Source organism: Hylobates moloch, unplaced genomic scaffold, assembly GCF_009828535.3.
Source record: "Hylobates moloch isolate HMO894 unplaced genomic scaffold, HMol_V3 SCAFFOLD_17, whole genome shotgun sequence".
NCBI lineage: Eukaryota > Metazoa > Chordata > Mammalia > Primates > Hylobatidae > Hylobates > Hylobates moloch.
Genome location: NW_026652292.1, coordinates 65,094,747 through 65,113,608, shown reverse-complemented (window position 1 = coordinate 65,113,608; position 18,862 = coordinate 65,094,747). Strand labels below are relative to the sequence as shown.

At 41.1% G+C, this 18,862-nt stretch overlaps 1 protein-coding gene across 2 annotated transcripts in view; it reads left to right on the top strand.

Annotated features, from left to right (window-relative positions):
* The window catches only part of SLIT2 (slit guidance ligand 2), a 380,209-nt gene extending 364,696 nt beyond the window's left edge, over nt 1-15,513 (top strand). Inside the window, exons 33-36 of one of the 2 annotated variants that reach the window (XM_058430212.1) lie at nt 283-437; nt 7,523-7,811; nt 8,052-8,263; nt 15,377-15,513. In XM_058430212.1, coding sequence (XP_058286195.1) covers nt 283-437; nt 7,523-7,811; nt 8,052-8,263; nt 15,377-15,399 — 679 coding nt within the window. In that variant the 3' untranslated portion in view covers nt 15,400-15,513. Of the gene's footprint in view, nt 1-282; nt 438-7,522; nt 7,812-8,051; nt 8,264-9,393; nt 11,190-15,376 lie in introns of those variants that run through there. The other variant, XM_058430211.1, reaches the window with a different exon arrangement.
* The last annotated feature ends 3,349 nt before the right edge of the window (nt 15,514-18,862 follow it).

The window sequence follows — 18,862 nt, the reverse complement described above, 5'->3', positions numbered from 1 at the left end:
ATTGAGAGAATGTGGCTGGATGATGATGAAATGTAGTTATTTCTACTCCTCATCATAAAAGAACAAACTTATTTTGTATTCAGTTCCTGAGAAGCTGAAATCAATCACATCTCCTTGAAAATGCCTATTTTTGAAAAAAATTCAACTACTGGTCTTTATCTTCATTAGTGTTAGATTGCCATCTCTTTTCCCAAGGAGTGCTTATCAAAGTTTGTATTTTAACTACCTTGCTTTAATGAAAAGAAAATGGAAGAATCAGCCATTTTTTTTTTTCCGTTGTAGTGTGGAGACAATCAATGATGGAAACTTCCACATTGTGGAACTACTCGCCCTGGATCAGAGTCTCTCTTTGTCCGTGGATGGTGGGAACCCCAAAATCATCACTAACTTGTCAAAGCAGTCCACTCTGAATTTTGACTCTCCACTCTATGTAGGAGGTAAGCTGTCTTCCAAATTCAGTTGGTCCTCAAACCCTGTGATTCTCATTATGGACGAATTCTGAAGTTTATTAATGCCTAATGCATCAGGATTTGTCATTGACCAATAGTGATCAATCATTGAAAGATGGATGGCAAAGACAGAACAGAAAGATCTCTAGGCAGGTATTAAGGGATCATTTTATTATCCCATCTCTGGTTCTAACTAAATGTGTCATCTGGGTAGAGAAGGACATTAATTAATATTCCTTTTGTATCAATCACATATGCTAGGTGATTTATACATTATATAATTTAATCTTATATTTGATCTGGTCTATGGAAAAGGAAAGTTGGTTAGAGGTTAAATCATACCGTCAAGAAAATGGTAAAATAAGCTTAATGCAAACTGGAGGGTAGATGACCCCACCCCAGCTCCCTTAAGGAGGCAAACCCTATCAGCTCAGTCAAATGTTACCATGCTGGAGCTTCTGCACTACCAGTTCTGCTAATTCATGTGGATGATAGCATAAGAGTCACTGTAATCCAATGACTGACTGAATGAATGAATGAACAAATTAAATGTACAAATTGTATTAGAATAACAAGAAATAGTTCTGTTATAAATTATATTTATTGAGCACATGCTATGTGCCCAACACAGGAATTACGACCTTAAGGTGAATGAACAAGAGAGAGGGTTGGAAAGGTAGGTTAGGACTTGAAATCATAGAGTGAAGTCCCTGGGCTTTATTTTTAAGTGAAAAGAAGGCAGATGAGTGAATAAATGAGGGACAGAGATATAAGCAAAATTCTATAGGAGCCCATCAGAGAGGACCTGCTAAGGAGAGAGGTCCCAATCTTGCCTCTATTTGGAGGAACAAATATAAACTGGAGGCATAGAATTTCAAAATTCTGCTAAAGGAGCCAGAAAGCAGTTAATGCTGAATTAAGAAGCATTGGATTAAATTACATTGAATTTATTTGAATTGACTGATAAAACTAACTTATTTTACAGATAAATAAGTAAAAGCTTTGAACAGGTTAGTGTACAATTTCATCACCATGACAGGTATTTTCATGAGTTTCACATCATTTTCTGAACAGTAATAACCTATGCTGGCCGGGTGCGGTGGCTCACACCTGTAATCCCAGCACTTTGGGAGGCAGAGGCGGGCGGATCACGAGGTCAGGAGATCGAGACCATCCTGGCTAACACGGTGAAACCCCGTCTCTACTAAAAATACAAAAAAAAAAATTAGCCAGGTGAGGTGGCAGGCGCTTGTAATCCCAGCTACGTGGGAGGCTGAGGCAGGAGAATGGCGTGAACCCCAGGGGGTGGAGCCTGCAGTGAGCCGAGATTGCACCACTGTACTCCAGCCTGGGCGACAGTGAGACTCCGTCTCAAAAAAAAAAAAAAAATAACCTATGCTACACCATTATCTCAACCACTCAAAGCCTTCTTTTTAGTGCCTCTAAGTCTAGGGCATTTCTGTTTTAATAATTTCAGTAGTAGACAATCTTAACACTTTGACAGAGTTGGATTGTTTTAGAAACAGTTGGAAGTCTTTGGTTCAATTCTGTAAATATTTATTGAGTACTTACCACATACTAGGAACTAAGTAAATGGATACATAAAGGATACAAAGTTGAAGAAGAAGTGTCCATTCTACTCCCTAAAAAGTCAAGAATGCAGAGGCATCTTCAAGTAACTATAATGCATTATAAATAAAGTATTACATAGTTAGTCTACTCAGCAAGTTGACTTATCTGATTGCTTCATGGGAATCACAGTGGAGAGTCTCATTAAAAACCAAGTCTTCCATTCTTGCCAGCACTCCAGTTAACAGAGTTGCCTTTGGATGGGTGAAGCCAAGTCACAAGTGTACCTGTGATTTGAGAGAAAATAAATTATATTTATTGAGCACATGCTATGTGCCCAACACAGTGCTCCTTTTATAGCCTTAATGTGCAGAGACCTTAGGAAGTAGGTATGATTTTCTCTGTTTTGTAGTCCCTGAAGAGCAATCTCCAGGATTTTATATAACTTGTCCAAGTTCACAAAGCTGTTATGTAGTAGACACCTCATTTAAGTCCAGATCCGGCTGACTCCAGAGCCACCCACATTGCCACTCACTTCTTCACATAAAGCAGAAAGGGAACAAATCTAAGTGCTGTGGCCTTTTGTTGTTTATTTATGGACTTTTCGTTCACTTGATTTTATTATGCTTTCATTAGAATCCACTTCATTAAATCTTTCAAAGCCCCTTTAGAATGTAGTGCAAAACAAATTTTAAAAATACAGGGGGCTGGGCATGGTGGCTCACACCCATAATCTCAGCACTTTGGGAGGCTGAGGAGGGAGGATCATGTGAGCCCAGGAGGCTGAGGCTGCAGCGAACCATAATTGCACCATTGCAGTACAGCCTAGAGACAGAGCCAGACACTGTCTCAAGAAAAATAAAAAAAAATACAGGATGAGACTGTTTAAGTCAGAACATTCCCCCGCCCCCCACCAAAAAAAAAAAAGGAAAAAAAGTTTTAAACTCCAAAATGAAAAGTATTTATCCTTCTGAAGGTAGAGGGCCTGGAAGAATTCAAACAGCACCTCTGTCCACCCAGGCCTCAAGGAAACCACTTTCATCCCAGTCCCACTGCCAGAGATCACCATGGGCCCACTTTCTCCCTGCTTAGAGTAGTGCAGTCTCAAGGGTGACTCAGATTTTCAAAGCACAAGGAACCTGTAAGACCACAGCCTTGAATGCTGTATGGTAAAGGCATGAGAAGCAGAGGGAGAAAAGGAGAGCGAGGTAACTAATTTCCCTTTAAAAATGGTGACTACAGCCGGGCATGGTGGCTCACGCCCGTAATCCCAGCACTTTGGGAGGCCAAGGCGGGTGGATCACGAGGTCAGGAGATTGAGACCATCCTGCTTAACACGGTGAAACCCCGTCTCTACTAAAAACTACAAAAAATTAGCCGGGCATGGTGGCGGGCATCTGTAGTCCCAGCTACTCGGGAGGCTGAGGCAGGAGAATGGCATGAACTCGGTAGGTGGAGCTTGCAGTGAGCCAAGATCACGCCACTGCACTCCAGCCTGGGCGACAATGGGAGACTCCATCTCAAAAAAAAAAAAAAAAAAAAAAAAAATGATGACTACAATGAGATACCATCTCACACCAGTGAGAATGGCTATTATTAAAATGTCAAAAAATAACAGCTGCTGGCAAGGTTGTGGAGAAAAAGGAACACTTATACATTATTGGTGGAAATGTAAATTAATTCAGCCATTGTGGAAAACAGTGTGGCGATTCCTCAAAGACCTAAAAATAGAGCTACCATTCAACCCAGCAATCCCGCGGCTGAGCATATAGTCAAAGGAATCTCAGTCATTCTATCATAAAGACACAGGCATGCATGTGTTCATTGCAGCACTATTCATAATGACAAAGACATGGAATCAACCTAAATGCCCATCAATTCTAGACTGGATAAAGAAAATGTGGTACATACACACCGTGAAATACCACGCAGCCACAAAAAAGAATTGAGCTAATGCCCTTGGCAGGAACATGGATGGAGCTGGAGGCCATTATCCTTAGCAAACTAAAACAGGAACAGAAAAACACATACTGCATGTTCTCACTTACAAGTGGAAGCCAAATGATGAGAACACATGGACACAGAGAGGGGAACACCACACACTGGGGCCTAGCAGAGGGCAGAGGGTGGGAGGAGGGAGAGGACCAGGAAAAATCACTAATGGACATTAAGCTTAATTCCTGGGTGCTGAAATAGTCCATACAACAAACCCCTCGTGATGGGTTTATCCGGTTTGTTATATGGTAACACATATACATTGTTGGTGGGAGTGTAACCCTCATATACCCCTGAACTTAAGATAAAAGTTAAAAAAAAAAAACAAAAAAAACCAGGGATGCTGCCCAAGGAGAACTGCCTGAAGGTGTTGCCTCAGCATCTGGGGAGAGGCAGCCCCTTGGTGAGTATATGGAGAGGCAGCTTAACCTACCCTTGGGTTATCAACTACCCATGATATGTGCTTTACTTGACACAATTTTTTTTTTTTTTTTTTTTTCTGAGACGGAGTTTCGCTCTTGTTGCCCAAGCTGGAGTGCAATGGTGCGATTTTGGCTCACTGCAACCTCCGCCTCCCGAGTTCAAGTGCTTCTCCTACCTGAGCCTCCCAAGTAGTTGGGATTACAGGCGCCTGCCACCACGCCAAGCTAATTTTTTTATATTTTTAGTAGAGATGGGATTTCATCATGTTGGGCAGGCTGGTCTCAAACTCCAGACATCATGTGATCCACCCACCTCGGCCTCCCAAAGTGCATGAGCCACTGCACTTGGCCGACACAAAATAATTTAATTTTCATGTTTTTCTGTCTGTAGTCCAACTGAACCCTTATTACCTAATGGGGAAAAAATCAATAAATAAGCCCCATGCATGGAAATCCATGTATATGTGACAAATGCCCTCCTTGTCCTGCCATGGGACAGAGGACCTAGGCTTGATACTTAGTCTCTTTATTGCCATTTTGAGGCCTGTAGAAATAAGGCTAAAAGCTGTTTGCTAAGTTATCTGTTGGTTGATTGATTGATTGATTGAATGACTTCCAACCAGGTCCATGTCATAGAGGAAAGGCTTAAAATAAATCATGGATCTTGCTGGGCGTGGTGGCTCATGCCTGTAATCCCAGCACTTTGGGAGGCCAAGGCAGGTGGATCACCTGAGGTCAGGAGTTTGAGACCAGCCTGACCAATATGGAGAAACCCCGTCTCTACTAAAATTACAAAATTAGCTGGGCGTGGTGGCGCATGTCTGTAATCCCAACTTCTCGGGAGGCCGAGGCAGGAGAATCGCTTGAACCCAGGAGGCGGAGGTTGCGGTGAGCCGAGATCGTGTCATTGCACTCCAGCCTGGGTGACAAGAGTGAAACTCCGTCTCAAAAAGAAGAAAAAAAGAATCATGGATCTACTTCTGTTTGTCAATGAATACCTAGTTTCCTAGCTAGCACGTGAAAAGATTGACTCAGAGTAATTCTTGATTTTATGATAGCCTATTGAAAGTCAAATATATGTATGATGTCTAAACATTTTCATTTAGAAATTACTCTAGTCAAAGCTGGGCTTTTTCTAATTGTTAGCTTTGGAACAAAAAGGAACAGATTCACTAATTGTTTCTCTGTGCTGTGGAACTTTGCCAATCTGTATTTATTCTTGATATGTGCACATATGTGTGTTGTGCCGATATCAAAATGAGCTATTAAAAATAGTTTTGAAAGAAGTTCATTTTTAACCACTGAAAAAAGGACCATAAATATGTGGTCATTAAAGTCCTTATGATGGATGGATATGGTTAAATTAGAAAAAGTTACCCCAGGGCAAGGAATTTTCTGTCACCAGTCCTTTCCTGGAAATGGTAAGTTTCATCCTTTTGACCCTGCTCTGCAAAGCAACCCACAGTGAGATGGACATAGACTAAAGGCCTGTACTCACAGAACTTCACAGCCAAGAGACTTCATTCAATACCTGTCAGAGTGTAACCATGGACTACCTGAATCACCTGAGCTGCATGTAGATATTTAGATTTCTGCACCTCTCCTGTTCCTACAGGATCAGAACCTCAGAAGCGGGAGAGAGAGGAGCCTGCAAAGCTGCCTTTGAGCATGCGCTGCTGTTGGTTCTTACGTATGACAAACTTAGGACAACTTCTCTGGTCCATATGCTCATGGTATATAGATGACAATACTAAGCCCCAGAGAGAAGAAATAACTGCTCCAAGTGCACACAGAACCAGAAATCCTTACCATCTAACCTAGTGGTTTCGTACACCTAGCTGTCTGACTTTGGCGCCTGCTTTGAATGCCAATGATGAGTCATTTCCTATGAATGGGAAAGGAGAAGGTGGCATAAGTTCGGACCCAGAGTGTGCTACAGTTCTTGGTCTTTATAACCAACAAACCCCCTGAAGAGTGAGAAATTGGGTCTTCCTCAGCCTAGAACTTCCAGCCAGTAGTCCAGAGTTTAGGCACAGCTAAAGCATAATTTGGGGGTTGTGGGGAGGTGGTGGTGGTGTAGCCAGCACTCTAAAAGCCTCCAGCACCCTCCCCCCTTCCCTGGATGGGTGCCTTCTGCAGGATGCCTTCCAGGGACTAAGGGCCTGGCTTAGGCCGTGGAAAGATTCTTCTGTTTTGCCAAAATGAGTGTTACCAGATGACTGTCGCTAGTGGAATGTATGTATACAAAGATTGCAAATACTCTGTTTTTGAAGGGATTTCTTTTTTATTTCTGATTTCTTGGACTATGAAGTCTTCACTCTTAATTAGCAAGAAAGAAAAAATGATGTGAATGAGGTGCTGTCCTGAAAAGAATCAGGAGTGAGATTTTAGGCATTGACATCATTGACCAAGCTCAGGGACTTTGCCAGGAGCGAGCTGGTTCGTTGCTAACTTAGAATGTGGGAGGGCTGGGGTGAATGGTCACTGTGAAACCGCAGCTCTCAGCCCCTGAAACCTGGTGAACCTAACCCTGACTCCAGAGATAGAGGAGGTTCTTCTCATCAGCCTAACTCTAACCTGAACTCACTGGGTCACCTTGAGTAGGTCACCAGGGCTTTCTGAGCCCCAGCCGCTTGTCTTTAAGATAAGGGGTAGGATTACAGCACCACAAACTGAGCTTTATGGAGCTCCAGACTTCCAGGAGTGTGTGCCTGGAGGTGGGGAGTGGAGGACAAACAGAGAGGGAGCATTCCCTTCCCCCGGTCTTGCCTTTAAGGACAGTAGCACTTCCTCTAGGTTTTATATATTTGTGTACATGTAAAGTTTTCTTTGAAGCAAATTTTAAAGATTAACCACCAATGAACTAGGTATTTTATTCTAGTTGTGGATTAGAATTTCCTGGAGCATCTTCCAATACAGAACAAAACAAAAACACACATCTCTTCTCCACTTCACTTCCCTACCACCCTGCCCAAATATCCTGCCATAATAGGTTGGCAGTGAGGTCCCAAGCATCAGTATTTCTGAGTAGCACATGGCTGAGAAATCCCCAGAGAGCCTGACCTCTGACCTGGTGTTCCTCCCCAGGCATGCCAGGGAAGAGTAACGTGGCATCTCTGCGCCAGGCCCCTGGGCAGAATGGAACCAGCTTCCACGGCTGCATCCGGAACCTTTACATCAACAGTGAGCTGCAGGACTTCCAGAAGGTGCCGATGCAAACAGGCATCTTGCCTGGCTGTGAGCCATGCCACAAGAAGGTGTGTGCCCATGGCACATGCCAGCCCAGCAGCCAGGCAGGCTTCACCTGCGAGTGCCAGGAAGGATGGATGGGGCCCCTCTGTGACCAACGGACCAATGACCCTTGCCTTGGAAATAAGTAAGTTCCTTCTGCTTGGGAGTTGAGCACACACCTGAAAGCCTCAAAGCCAAACCAAAGGAAGGAAGGAAAGAAGAAGGGGAGGGGACGGGAAGGGAGGGGAGGGGAGGGGAGGTTCGTTAGGCATTAGCACTCTGTCCCTCATATTTTCTCAATCATCCTCCATTCTTATATCACTTCCGTTCATTCTTACCTCCTCTTCTGAATGCATTCCCACTCCTGTGTTCCTCCTCCCTGTAGATGCGTGCATGGCACCTGCTTGCCCATCAATGCATTCTCCTACAGCTGTAAGTGCTTGGAGGGCCATGGAGGTGTCCTCTGTGATGAAGAGGAGGATCTGTTTAACCCGTGCCAGGCGATCAAGTGCAAGCATGGGAAGTGCAGGCTTTCAGGCCTGGGGCAGCCCTACTGTGAATGCAGCAGTGGATACACGGGGGACAGCTGTGATCGAGGTAAGCCAGCCCCACTGGGCACCTCATTCTCTTGGCAAAGCAAGAGGGGTCCCATGTCTTTGAAAAGAGAGGGAGAAAAAGTGAAAAAAAAAAAAAAAACAAAAAAACAGGAGCAACAGAGACAGAGGGGAGTGACAGGAGAGAATACTAGGTCTTCGCACTACTTGCAGTTGCTGCTATTGATTTATTTTCAAGTATTAAGAAGGCACCAGCTGTGAAATGGCCTTAAACCTCCACCACAAGATTGTACACAGCCTTCAGATGCTTCTCACAAGTTGATTTGTTGTAAAAGAAATACTCCTTTTTAACCTGATGGAGAAGCACATTTACTTTACTCCTGGCTTACCTTTACCGGCTGTTCTCATTTCATCCATATATATTATTAATTCATCTTCTGGCACAGAGAAGATGGTCCTCATAATTCTGCTCTAGTTTTAGTACAAAATGACCTTTCACCTTAGAATCGACTGATTTATCACAGCAAATCATGTGGGTGAGAGGAACGGAAACAGGCTGACTTCTTAGTTCACCTTCCTCCTTCTCCTTTGTCTGCGTGATGAGAGCTCGCCTGGCCTCCAGCTGGCACGGATTTTGTTTTGTGTGTCAGAGGGACGAGACAAGAGGAACGTGCCCATGGAAGCTTTTAGCAGATGTCTCTTTTTTGAACTACATACTTCATACTGGGGTAATTTATGAAGTTAATGGAATGTTACTTGTATTAAGTAACAGATTGGATGATATTAAACTCCAGGTCTAATAAATAAAATTGCATACTCTCTGAAACTGCTCCCTGTGGTAAACAAAACCAGCTGTTAGCAGTGTAAAAACAGAAGATGTGTGTTTTTTTTTTCCTTTTTTGCAATGAAAGAAAATATTTAGGAATCTAATTTTCTTGTCACTGCAATAGCATTGTATTTATACTCTACATATATAGCATTCACTTTGCTGAAAATAAAGACCAAAAAGAAGTATTTTTCAAAGAATAGGAGGCCGTGCCACCAGCTAATAATATGTAAAGCAAGTTACGAAGGGGAAGCAAAGGCTTCTGAATTAAGTTGTGGATTCACAGTCACTCTGCATGACTTACAGTGACTGTTCTTAAAATGCTTGTGCTTTTTGTTCTTTTCTAGAAATCTCTTGTCGAGGGGAAAGGATAAGAGATTATTACCAAAAGCAGCAGGGCTATGCTGCTTGCCAAACAACCAAGAAGGTGTCCCGATTAGAGTGCAGAGGTGGGTGTGCAGGAGGGCAGTGCTGTGGACCGCTGAGGAGCAAGCGGCGGAAATACTCTTTCGAATGCACTGACGGGTCCTCCTTTGTGGACGAGGTTGAGAAGGTGGTGAAGTGCGGCTGTACGAGGTGTGTGTCCTAAACACACTCCCGGCAGCTCTGTCTTTGGAAAAGGTTGTATACTTCTTGACCATGTGGGACTAATTAATGCTTCATAGTGGAAATATTTGAAATATATTGTAAAATACAGAACAGACTTATTTTTATTATGAGAATAAAGACTTTTTTTCTGCATTTGGAAAAAAAAAAAAAAGAAATGCTTGAACTAAAGCTTCCCCTATCCTGGAGAAGTATGAAGAAAGCTATACCTGGAGGCATTAGAACAGCGATGGGAACCATTGCAGCTCGGGTCCATCTTTGTAACATGCTGAAGACAAGCAGAAGCACATGCACGAGGGACAGAAGAGCTACTGTGAGCTGCTGTGAAATTGCCCAGAGCATAAAACCTGTGTACCCTCCTTCACATCAACCAAGTTCACTAGGACATACCAAGCACATGCGTGTGAATGAGGATGCAAGGCAAGAGAATGGAACTCCAGAATTCACAGCTAGAACAAATGGATGAGAAATATTTCATGCAAAATATAAAGTGTCCTGAGGATCTGGGTTCCATTCACGAGAGGAAATGAAAGTGCTAAAATAAATTTTATCTTCCTTTTAAATGTCAGCATGTCAACAGAAGCAGCACACAAAAGTCTTTACCATTTTCCAGTATTAATTTTTTTGTAATATAAATGATAAAGGAGATGATAAAGAACCAATAGATTATTGATAAATAAATTAGTAATAATATGATTTTTTGTTTCTATGAGTTCTAAACAGCCCTATACAGTATTCAGTTTCCATGAGAAATATTTATTGTATCAAAGTACATTGTACTTAACATTTTAGGCCATCCTTTTACCGTTCCTTGATGCTTTAATATATATTAATTTATAATTATCCTGATATTTTTGTACATTTTTCAAACTTAAAAATCAGGATTTTTTTTTTTTTTTTTTTTGGCAATAGTACTAACATAGGGTTTTATCTTGGGATAAATATGTGTTGTTCTGTTTGTTGACCTTGACATCTGATCACTGATGTCAATGACCTACTGGCCTCATTCAGGACACCTGCAGAGAGTATGCAAAGTTCAAGAGAGGAAAACACAAATCTGTATGTGAGATGGTCATTGTACAGAAAGAAGTGGCCCCTCTGCAACATGTCCTCACAGAAACGAAATGGTGTGTAGCAATCAACACTAGAAAGTAGACCTTTTGCAAATTAATATGTCCTTGACCTTTTTTGCCCTTTTCTGGGGGTGGGGTGCGGATAAAAAGACTGTCATGTCAAGAACTGTGACTTTTTTTTCCCTCAAACAATAAAACTCCTTTATTATCTTAATGCTCCCATGTTAACATGTTTGCTGCTAAATTACAATGTAGAATTGATAATGATTTATAGTGAACTGTGCTCTTCCCTCATTAAAATCCCAGGGTGCCCTGTAAAGATGCAGATGTTTCTTCCTGAAAACTTCTTTTTTTACAAAGAAAATTAGATGTACATGTATAATTCAGTGTGCTTTGTCTTTCTCCAGACTAATATCAGTTACACTGCTGATGTTTGTAAATTAAACAGATATTTACTTCATTAACAGCTTGGTGGTTTTCTTAGAAATTGCGCAATAGGCCACTCCTTAAGAATTTATTAATCAAAATGATACAGAAAGAATAAGGAAGAAAACCTATACCTTTTTGTTGCCAAAAAATTGGTTTGAGATTCACATGTTATTTTTGGGGACTGATGTTGGAATGGCCACATAAGAGAGATGGATATAAAAACATACTATTTGCCTGAAAAACGGTATTCAATTATTTTTTTCAAAAAAATTGTAAGATGAAGTCTAACTAAGATGAAATGTTTTTGTTTTTGTTCTTCTTTGTTTCTCCCTCTCCAACAGAACCAGGTAGAAAACAATAAAAGACAGCCACTCTTAGGCCAGGGTTGGTAGCATGAAGGTGTGCTATCCAGGACAGAGAAACAACATTGTCTGGGAGGAATAATCCTCATCAACCATGATAAGATGTCTTTGTTTCCCTGTAAACAACAACAAAAAAACACACACACACTCGGTCTCTCTTACAGACACAGACATCCAACTATTTATTCATTCTTGTTTAAAATGTCTAAATTTTAATTATAGAAACGATTATATAGCTACTGTAAATTATTTATTCCCATTGATTGCTTCTTTTTTCCAAGGGGTTTAAAGCATTCATTAAACAAAGAAACATCTGTGAAGATGACGTGATTTAGATTTGTGTTTATAGACATGTATTATCCATATAGCCACTGTTTTTTGAGTGCTTCTTATATGGCAGGCAGTATGCTCAGGGTTTTCTCTGAAATATCTCATTCATCTGTATAAAACCATGAGATTATTGCACTTTCTGCTTTACGCACGCATACAGGGCTCGTAAACAGAGGTAACTACTACCTCTACTTGGGGACTTTCAAGCCTTGGAGCCTTATTTCACAGCCCAATAATTTTTCCTTCTTGATTATGTAGGTTTAAGTAATCCAGACTAGAGACTTTACATTTGCTGTTTCATTTTTTAAGGAAAGCAAAAGTGAAACCTTCATAGCCTCCAGACTGTGTTCTTTCTCCTTCCTGCTTATAAAGACACAAAATAAAATGATGGCTGTCTGGGATATGAGCTGAATTAGCAAGTTTCTTAGGGGATTGTTTGCCTTGAGATGTGACTATCTCCTGTGCATGCACCCTTTAAAAATAAATCCAATAGCCAAATAATTACCAACAAACAAGATAAATTTAGGGTAATTATTCATATTATAAAAGGTTCCTTACTTAGAAGGTCTTGCCAATAGGATTACTTTAAATAGGAAACTATTCTAGAGCATATCCAACAGAACTCTATGCATTAAAACAAAAAAAAATTCATGCATTTTAGAATCAAAGCTACTACATGGAATAATGTGCATTGTCATCTGAAATGATAAAGTGGCTAAACGTCTCTAATGTGTTTAATTTAAATTCTCACATGAATGAGGCACCATCAGGAAGTGCCATGGGGGTCTGACGTGTTTGATTTAAGATGTGTTCATTGAATAATAACCATCTCAGTCATCTTTGGAATTTGTTTTCACTACAGATTTTCTGAAATTATTTCTAAGCAATATAGATGAACCCCTATTTTTAAATTGCTCTGAGAGTTTTCTTTTTTGGGTGATTTGCTTTGTCAGCAGCAATTCTTTCTGGAGAAATGATCAAAAGACTGTTGAAATTGGTTCAGTCCTTAAAGACCTCAAGCTTTATGGTGTTATCTACCTCATGGATTGACCATTATTTCGAAAATAATGTTCATAAGAAAGGAAGCTATACAAGGATAGGAAGCTTCATACAAAGTTTTACATACTTATCTTCATTTTTATTCCTATGTATTCAAAAATCAGTTAACGACGTATCTATATTTCCTATCTCCTATCATGTGCAAGAAGCTACACTAAACTTTTGATATACAGTTTCACATGAAACAGACATCACTTCAGCCATTTTAGAGCTTACACTCTATGCAGTTGGGGTTGAAGTTGAAGTGGATAATAGATACTATACAAATGGTCACACTAATACATAATTCCAGATTGTGATAAGCACCCTGAAGGAAGTTATGGGATATTAGAAGAAAGAATAGCAGAGGAATCCAATCAAATAAGTGTAAGGAGGTTTGGGAATGCCTCTGTGAGGAAGTGACATTTAAACCGAGTCATGAAGGATCAGGTAGAATCTAGGATGGAGGCAGATGGAAGCTTGTGTAAGGATAGGGGTTGGGAGTTAATGCAGAGAGAGCAGCCTGTGTGTAGGCCAGAAGAGGAAAAGAACTCATGTGGTCAAGGAAACAAAAGAATTTAGTGTGGCTGGTGTGAGGTATACAATTGCTTTTTGTGTGTAACACAACAGTGACCATTTTCAGGATTTCTTTTTTTTTTTTTTGAGACGGAGTCTCGGTCTGTCGCCCAGGCTGGAGTGCAGTGGCGCAATCTCGGCTCACTGCAAGCTCCGCCTCCCGGGTTCACGCCATTCTCCTGCCTCAGCCTCTCCAAGTAGCTGGGACTACAGGCGTCCGCCACCATGGCCGGCTAATTTTTTGTATTTTTAGTAGAGACGGGGTTTCACCGTGGTCTTGATCTCCTGACCTCGTGATCCGCCCGCCTCGGCCTCCCAAGTGCTGGGATTACAAGCGTGAGCCACCGCGCCTGGCTCAGGATTTCTTAACTCACCAGATAGTCCATATTTTTCTTCTGAGCATCTGTTTGCAGTGACGTCTCAAAACATCAACAAGAAGGGATTTCCATTTTAAAATAGCAGCTATTTGGCTGTGCCTAATGTAGCTCCTCTAAGCTTCCAAATGAAATATCTCTGAGGATATGGAAAATATAAATACTTGAAGTAGTACTGAAAATTAAGAATAGTAGTGAATATTCATGAACTGAGGGCTGATAAAGCTGGACTGAAAAAAACAACTGCTGGCCAATTCATGCTTTGAATCTCATGTGCATTTTTCCTGCCCTGTTTATACCAAGACCAGAGACTCGGGAAATGAGTCAACTGGAAACATAGCAGAAAATACCTGTGCATTAGGTGTCAATTAAAATCTGAGTTTTAGTTACATCATGGTGACTGCATTGGGCTGGGAAACCCCAGACTTCTGACCTCCAACCCATCCTCTGCTCTGTTGAATGAAAACAATGTATTCCTCTAGATTATTTGAAAACATATCTCTAACTCCCACTGTAAGATAAAATCCAAACTCTTTAGTTTGGTATTCCAGATTCCTCACAAAGTGGTCTCAAATCGGCCTTCAATATGTGCTCTTAGACTGACAAATGCTAGGGAGGGATATTGTAAAGCAAATTCTGGGCTGGAATGGCTACCTTGTGGATATGAGATTCATCCACATACAGGTGGTAGCTGAAGCTAAGAAAATGGGCAAGCTAAATTAGAAACACAACAGAATGAACTTAACCAGAAAACTAACCCCACTTTAGATGATCCATTTCTGGAATGAAGCAGTCCCAGAATAGAAAGAAAGAAAGGGGAAGTTTTAATAAAGCAATGAGGCAGTCACTGGCTAGTCGTGGGTAAGGAATAATAAACTGTTCTCTTAATAAGTCTGATAACAAAAGAAGAAAAGGGAATGGCAGCTGGAAAACTTGGTGAGGTCACAGGGTTGTCATTCAATGAATCAGTAAGTATTGGTTTATCACCTATAGTAACAGCTTGTGAAGAAGTGGGGTAAGCACTTGAGGTATACTCTGGGGATCATCCTGAGATCCAAGCTGGAAGAGCAAGACCAACATAAGTCATCCCTTACATGAGCTTGTTGATCAGTGGATGTAAAAAGCAGAAGCCAGATACAGTGAGGTTGAGGAAACAGGATGCCTGAGAGTAAGAAGTCACAAAATCACTCAGAGTGAAGAGAGCAATGTATATGCAAGAATTCTTTACCAAATGGAGTTTTCCATTGCCTTCCTCCTCCCCCCCTCACAAATGGGATACAGCATTTCAAGGGCTTTGTCTAGAGATAATAAAATTCAGCTGAGCAGAGGCATCGCCATCGGCATTGGGAATTAGCTTTGTCATTGTGTCAATAAGTGGCCAGCTGAATTTAGATTCAAAAGAGAATCAAAAATTAAAAAGCACACACAAGAGGGAGTGTGAGAAACAGCCACAGAGACCATTGTCTAGAAAATCTGCTATCATTAATCTTACTCTCCCTTCTTGAAGTGGCTAGAATTATTTTCATTGTTTTTTTCACATAGATGGTGGCAGAGAGATTAAGTGACTTGCCCAAGGTCACACAGTCCAGGTCTCCTGACTCCAGCCATAATGCAATATTGATTCCACTGGAATTGAAAGGCAAACTCTATCAACAGCCCCATGAGATAATACTGGAGGAGTAAGTATTTCTCAAGGGGAGTTATTTTGGTTTGAAAAAATGCCCATGAATAGCAGTCACTTTCCCAATAAAAATGCGTTTTTTAAATATCTCCCACTGGGTAAAGGAAAATAAATAGTGCTTTTTACTGGAATTTGCTTCCAAAAAATGAAAGCGGAGGGATGGGAATGTATATGGTTGCTTCAGTATTTTTGGTCATTGTTCTGGTCAGATATGCCTTGATTGAGTGGGCTGACCTGGGGCAATTGAATTCCGTGGCCAAGATAGTCAAAAGGACAGGACCAAACATGCCGTAGTCCAGTTATATCAGTTGCAAAGTCACATTCTTGGACTCAATCCAGCTCACGAGGTATTCTTTGTAAGGAAAAAAGAGACAAAGATAAAAAAAAACTATAGAGGAATTTCTATTTGAATGAGCATGTTTGATAATGTCTCTTAACCATAATCTCAAAGGCCTGTGTTATATCAGAAAGGAGAAAGATGAACATCTTTGAATTGCCTAATCTTGCACTTGCTTGATCCTGCTTGGTCTCTGCTCACAATATTACCATTCAATTACCTCCACCACTTTCAATTACATCTTACCTTCAATTACATCTCTACATTGATTTTTTCTTCCTATTATTTCTGCGTTAGCCACAATTCTCCTCTGATGTTCGTCAACTCCTTTTCGGAGCTCTGAATGAGCAGGAACACATTTCTGAATGACATGTACAATACCCTGTTTGATTGGGAAATAAATCACTTATCATTTGGCAAAAAAGCACCTGCTGGTCTAACAGTTCAGTAAACGAAGTAGAAATCATTATATCTCTGTTTCCTCATTTAAACTTGTTTTCCTTTTTTCCCTTTTCTTGTAAATGTTTCCATATTTTAGAAAACTGACACACAATTGTACCAATAGAAAAGACAGTTTGAGAATGAAGAAGTGCAGTATAGCAATTCACATCCTGCTCTTTCCCAACTGAGCACACCCAGGAGGCAAGAGAGCCAGGCAGTGCAACTGACTCAAACCTAGGGCTGCTCCTCTGGACCCTGATGTACACACAGACACACACACATACACGTAAGAATGTGGAATAATGTAGGAATAAAGGAAAAAAATTAAGTTACTCAAAGAATTGACTGATTTCCAAATCTAAAAGGGTAATAGTTACAGCTTTGCGTAGTACTCTCATCTCCTTCACTTGAATTCTATTCCTTTTAAAAGCAGAATCTCAGTACATAGAAAACCAGTTTCAGTATGGGACCTGACCAGTGGGTCCATAATGGGAAAAACATCTTTGGCCTAAGAACATTGGGGGAGTTGCCTTTCCAGGTTCCTTTTCTCACCCCAGCTTAGGTCTTACTTCTTTTACATTACAATGTAATAGTGTGTATCCACCCCATTTCTCAGGAGACACTAGCATGCCCTAGTCAGTCTCCTATGGACACTGTGATATATCTGCCAGAAAAACATCAGGACCAAAGGACTTACCCTGCTAGCTTCTGGGGGCCTCTCCCAATGGACAGTCCTCAGCTCTCAGCCAACTGTGGAATTACCTGGCTGAAGTAAACATCTTGCCCAACATCTTGCCCAATATCACACACCTTTCCTAGGGCAGTCTGATGCAGGGATATAAAGATCTAATCCCTCTCCCCAATTCGGGACATTAATGAAGTGCCATCCCAGTTCACAGGTCCTCGTGGGATCAGCTGAAACCTTCTTTAACACAGCATCACAGCACAACTTTTCCTTCTGCCAAGCCTACTTCCTTTCCTTCCATCCACAGGTGGTAATCTTCAGAGCCCTCCCTCATAAACCTCATGCACGCAGCATCAGTGTCCTAGGGAACACACCTGGAATCCACCTGTCTCTGAGTTACATAGAGAGCAGGAGACTGCAGTGAAGAAATGAGCTGTCCCTCTGAGATTCAGAAAGCAGCAAACTTATGCCTCACAGGGAATTTGGGGACTTAATGGTAACATTTCTAAAATAAAATGTGATGACCAGGTGGCAGCCTCCTTGGATGAGACTGTGAGCCCTAAATATCTGAGACAGGTCTCAGTTATTTTAGAAAGTTTATTTTGCCAAGGTTGAGGACACACCCCTGTGACACAGCCTCAGGATATCCTGAAGACATGTGCCCAAGGTGGTCAGAGAATAGCTGGGTTTTATACATTTTAGGGAGACATGAGACATCAATCAACATATGTAATATGAACATTGGTTTGGCCCAGAAAGGCAGGACAACTCGAAGCGGGGAGAGGGCTTCCAGGTCACAGGTAGATAAGAGAGAAATGACTGCATTCTTTTGAGTTTCTTTTTTATTTATTTATTTATTTATTTTTTTGAGACAGAGTCTCGCTCTGTCGCCCAGGCTGGAGTGCAGTGGCGCAATCTCAGCTCACTGCAAGCTCCGCCTCCCTGGTTCACGCCATTCTCCTGCTTCAGCCTCTCCGAGTAGCTGGGACTACAGGCGCCCGCCACTACGCCCGGCTAATTTTTTTGTATCCACTGTGCCCGGCCTTGAGTTTCTGATTAGCCTCTGCAAAGGAGGCAATTAGATATGTATTTATCTCAATGCACAGAGGGGTGACTTTGAATAGAATGGGAAGCAGCTTTGCCTTAAACAGTTCCCAGCAAGACTTTTCCCTTTAGCTTGGTGATTTGGGGGCCCCAAGATTTATTGGCCTTTCATATTTCCCCCCCTTTTAAAAAATATTTGGAGAAAACATTTTAGAAGAAACTGAGTCTCTGGTCTCAGGTTTTGTCTGACTTCTCATGGCTAGGATAGTGTACTCCTAGACAGGCAGGTCCCAAGTTATTAGGAAAGATTATTTTTAGCAGGCTGTCTCATGTCCTATGAAGAGAAAATATGGGGAGAAAGGGAGAAAAACAACAAACAGAAGAACAATTCTGGAAAATTGTTATAGGCCACATTACACTGAAATCCACACATCAGTAGGCAAGTATGAAAGGGGCTTATGTATGTAGATAGATTGCTGTTATTTTCTTCTGAAGCTTAAGTTGTCCAGCTTCAGTTCACAGAGCTTTAAGAAAGCACAGGTTAGTTTTCAGTGACTCCAAATTAGGAAAATTGAGAGAGAAAAAGAAGGAAAAAATTGAAAACATGATTTTAAAGACTTATAGTGAAGAAAAATTAGAATTTGGTCCAACTGTATAAAATAATAAAAATTGAAAAACATTAGGCAAGACTAGAATCTAACAACAAGTATACTATAGTTTTTGAAACATAATTTTTCTCTCTCTAATTTCCCATTTTCACTCAAGACAAATCATGGTAGGACTAATTTGCTTTATTATACTTGGCCTAATTATTTGTCTATAGTGCAGCAAGAATAATTA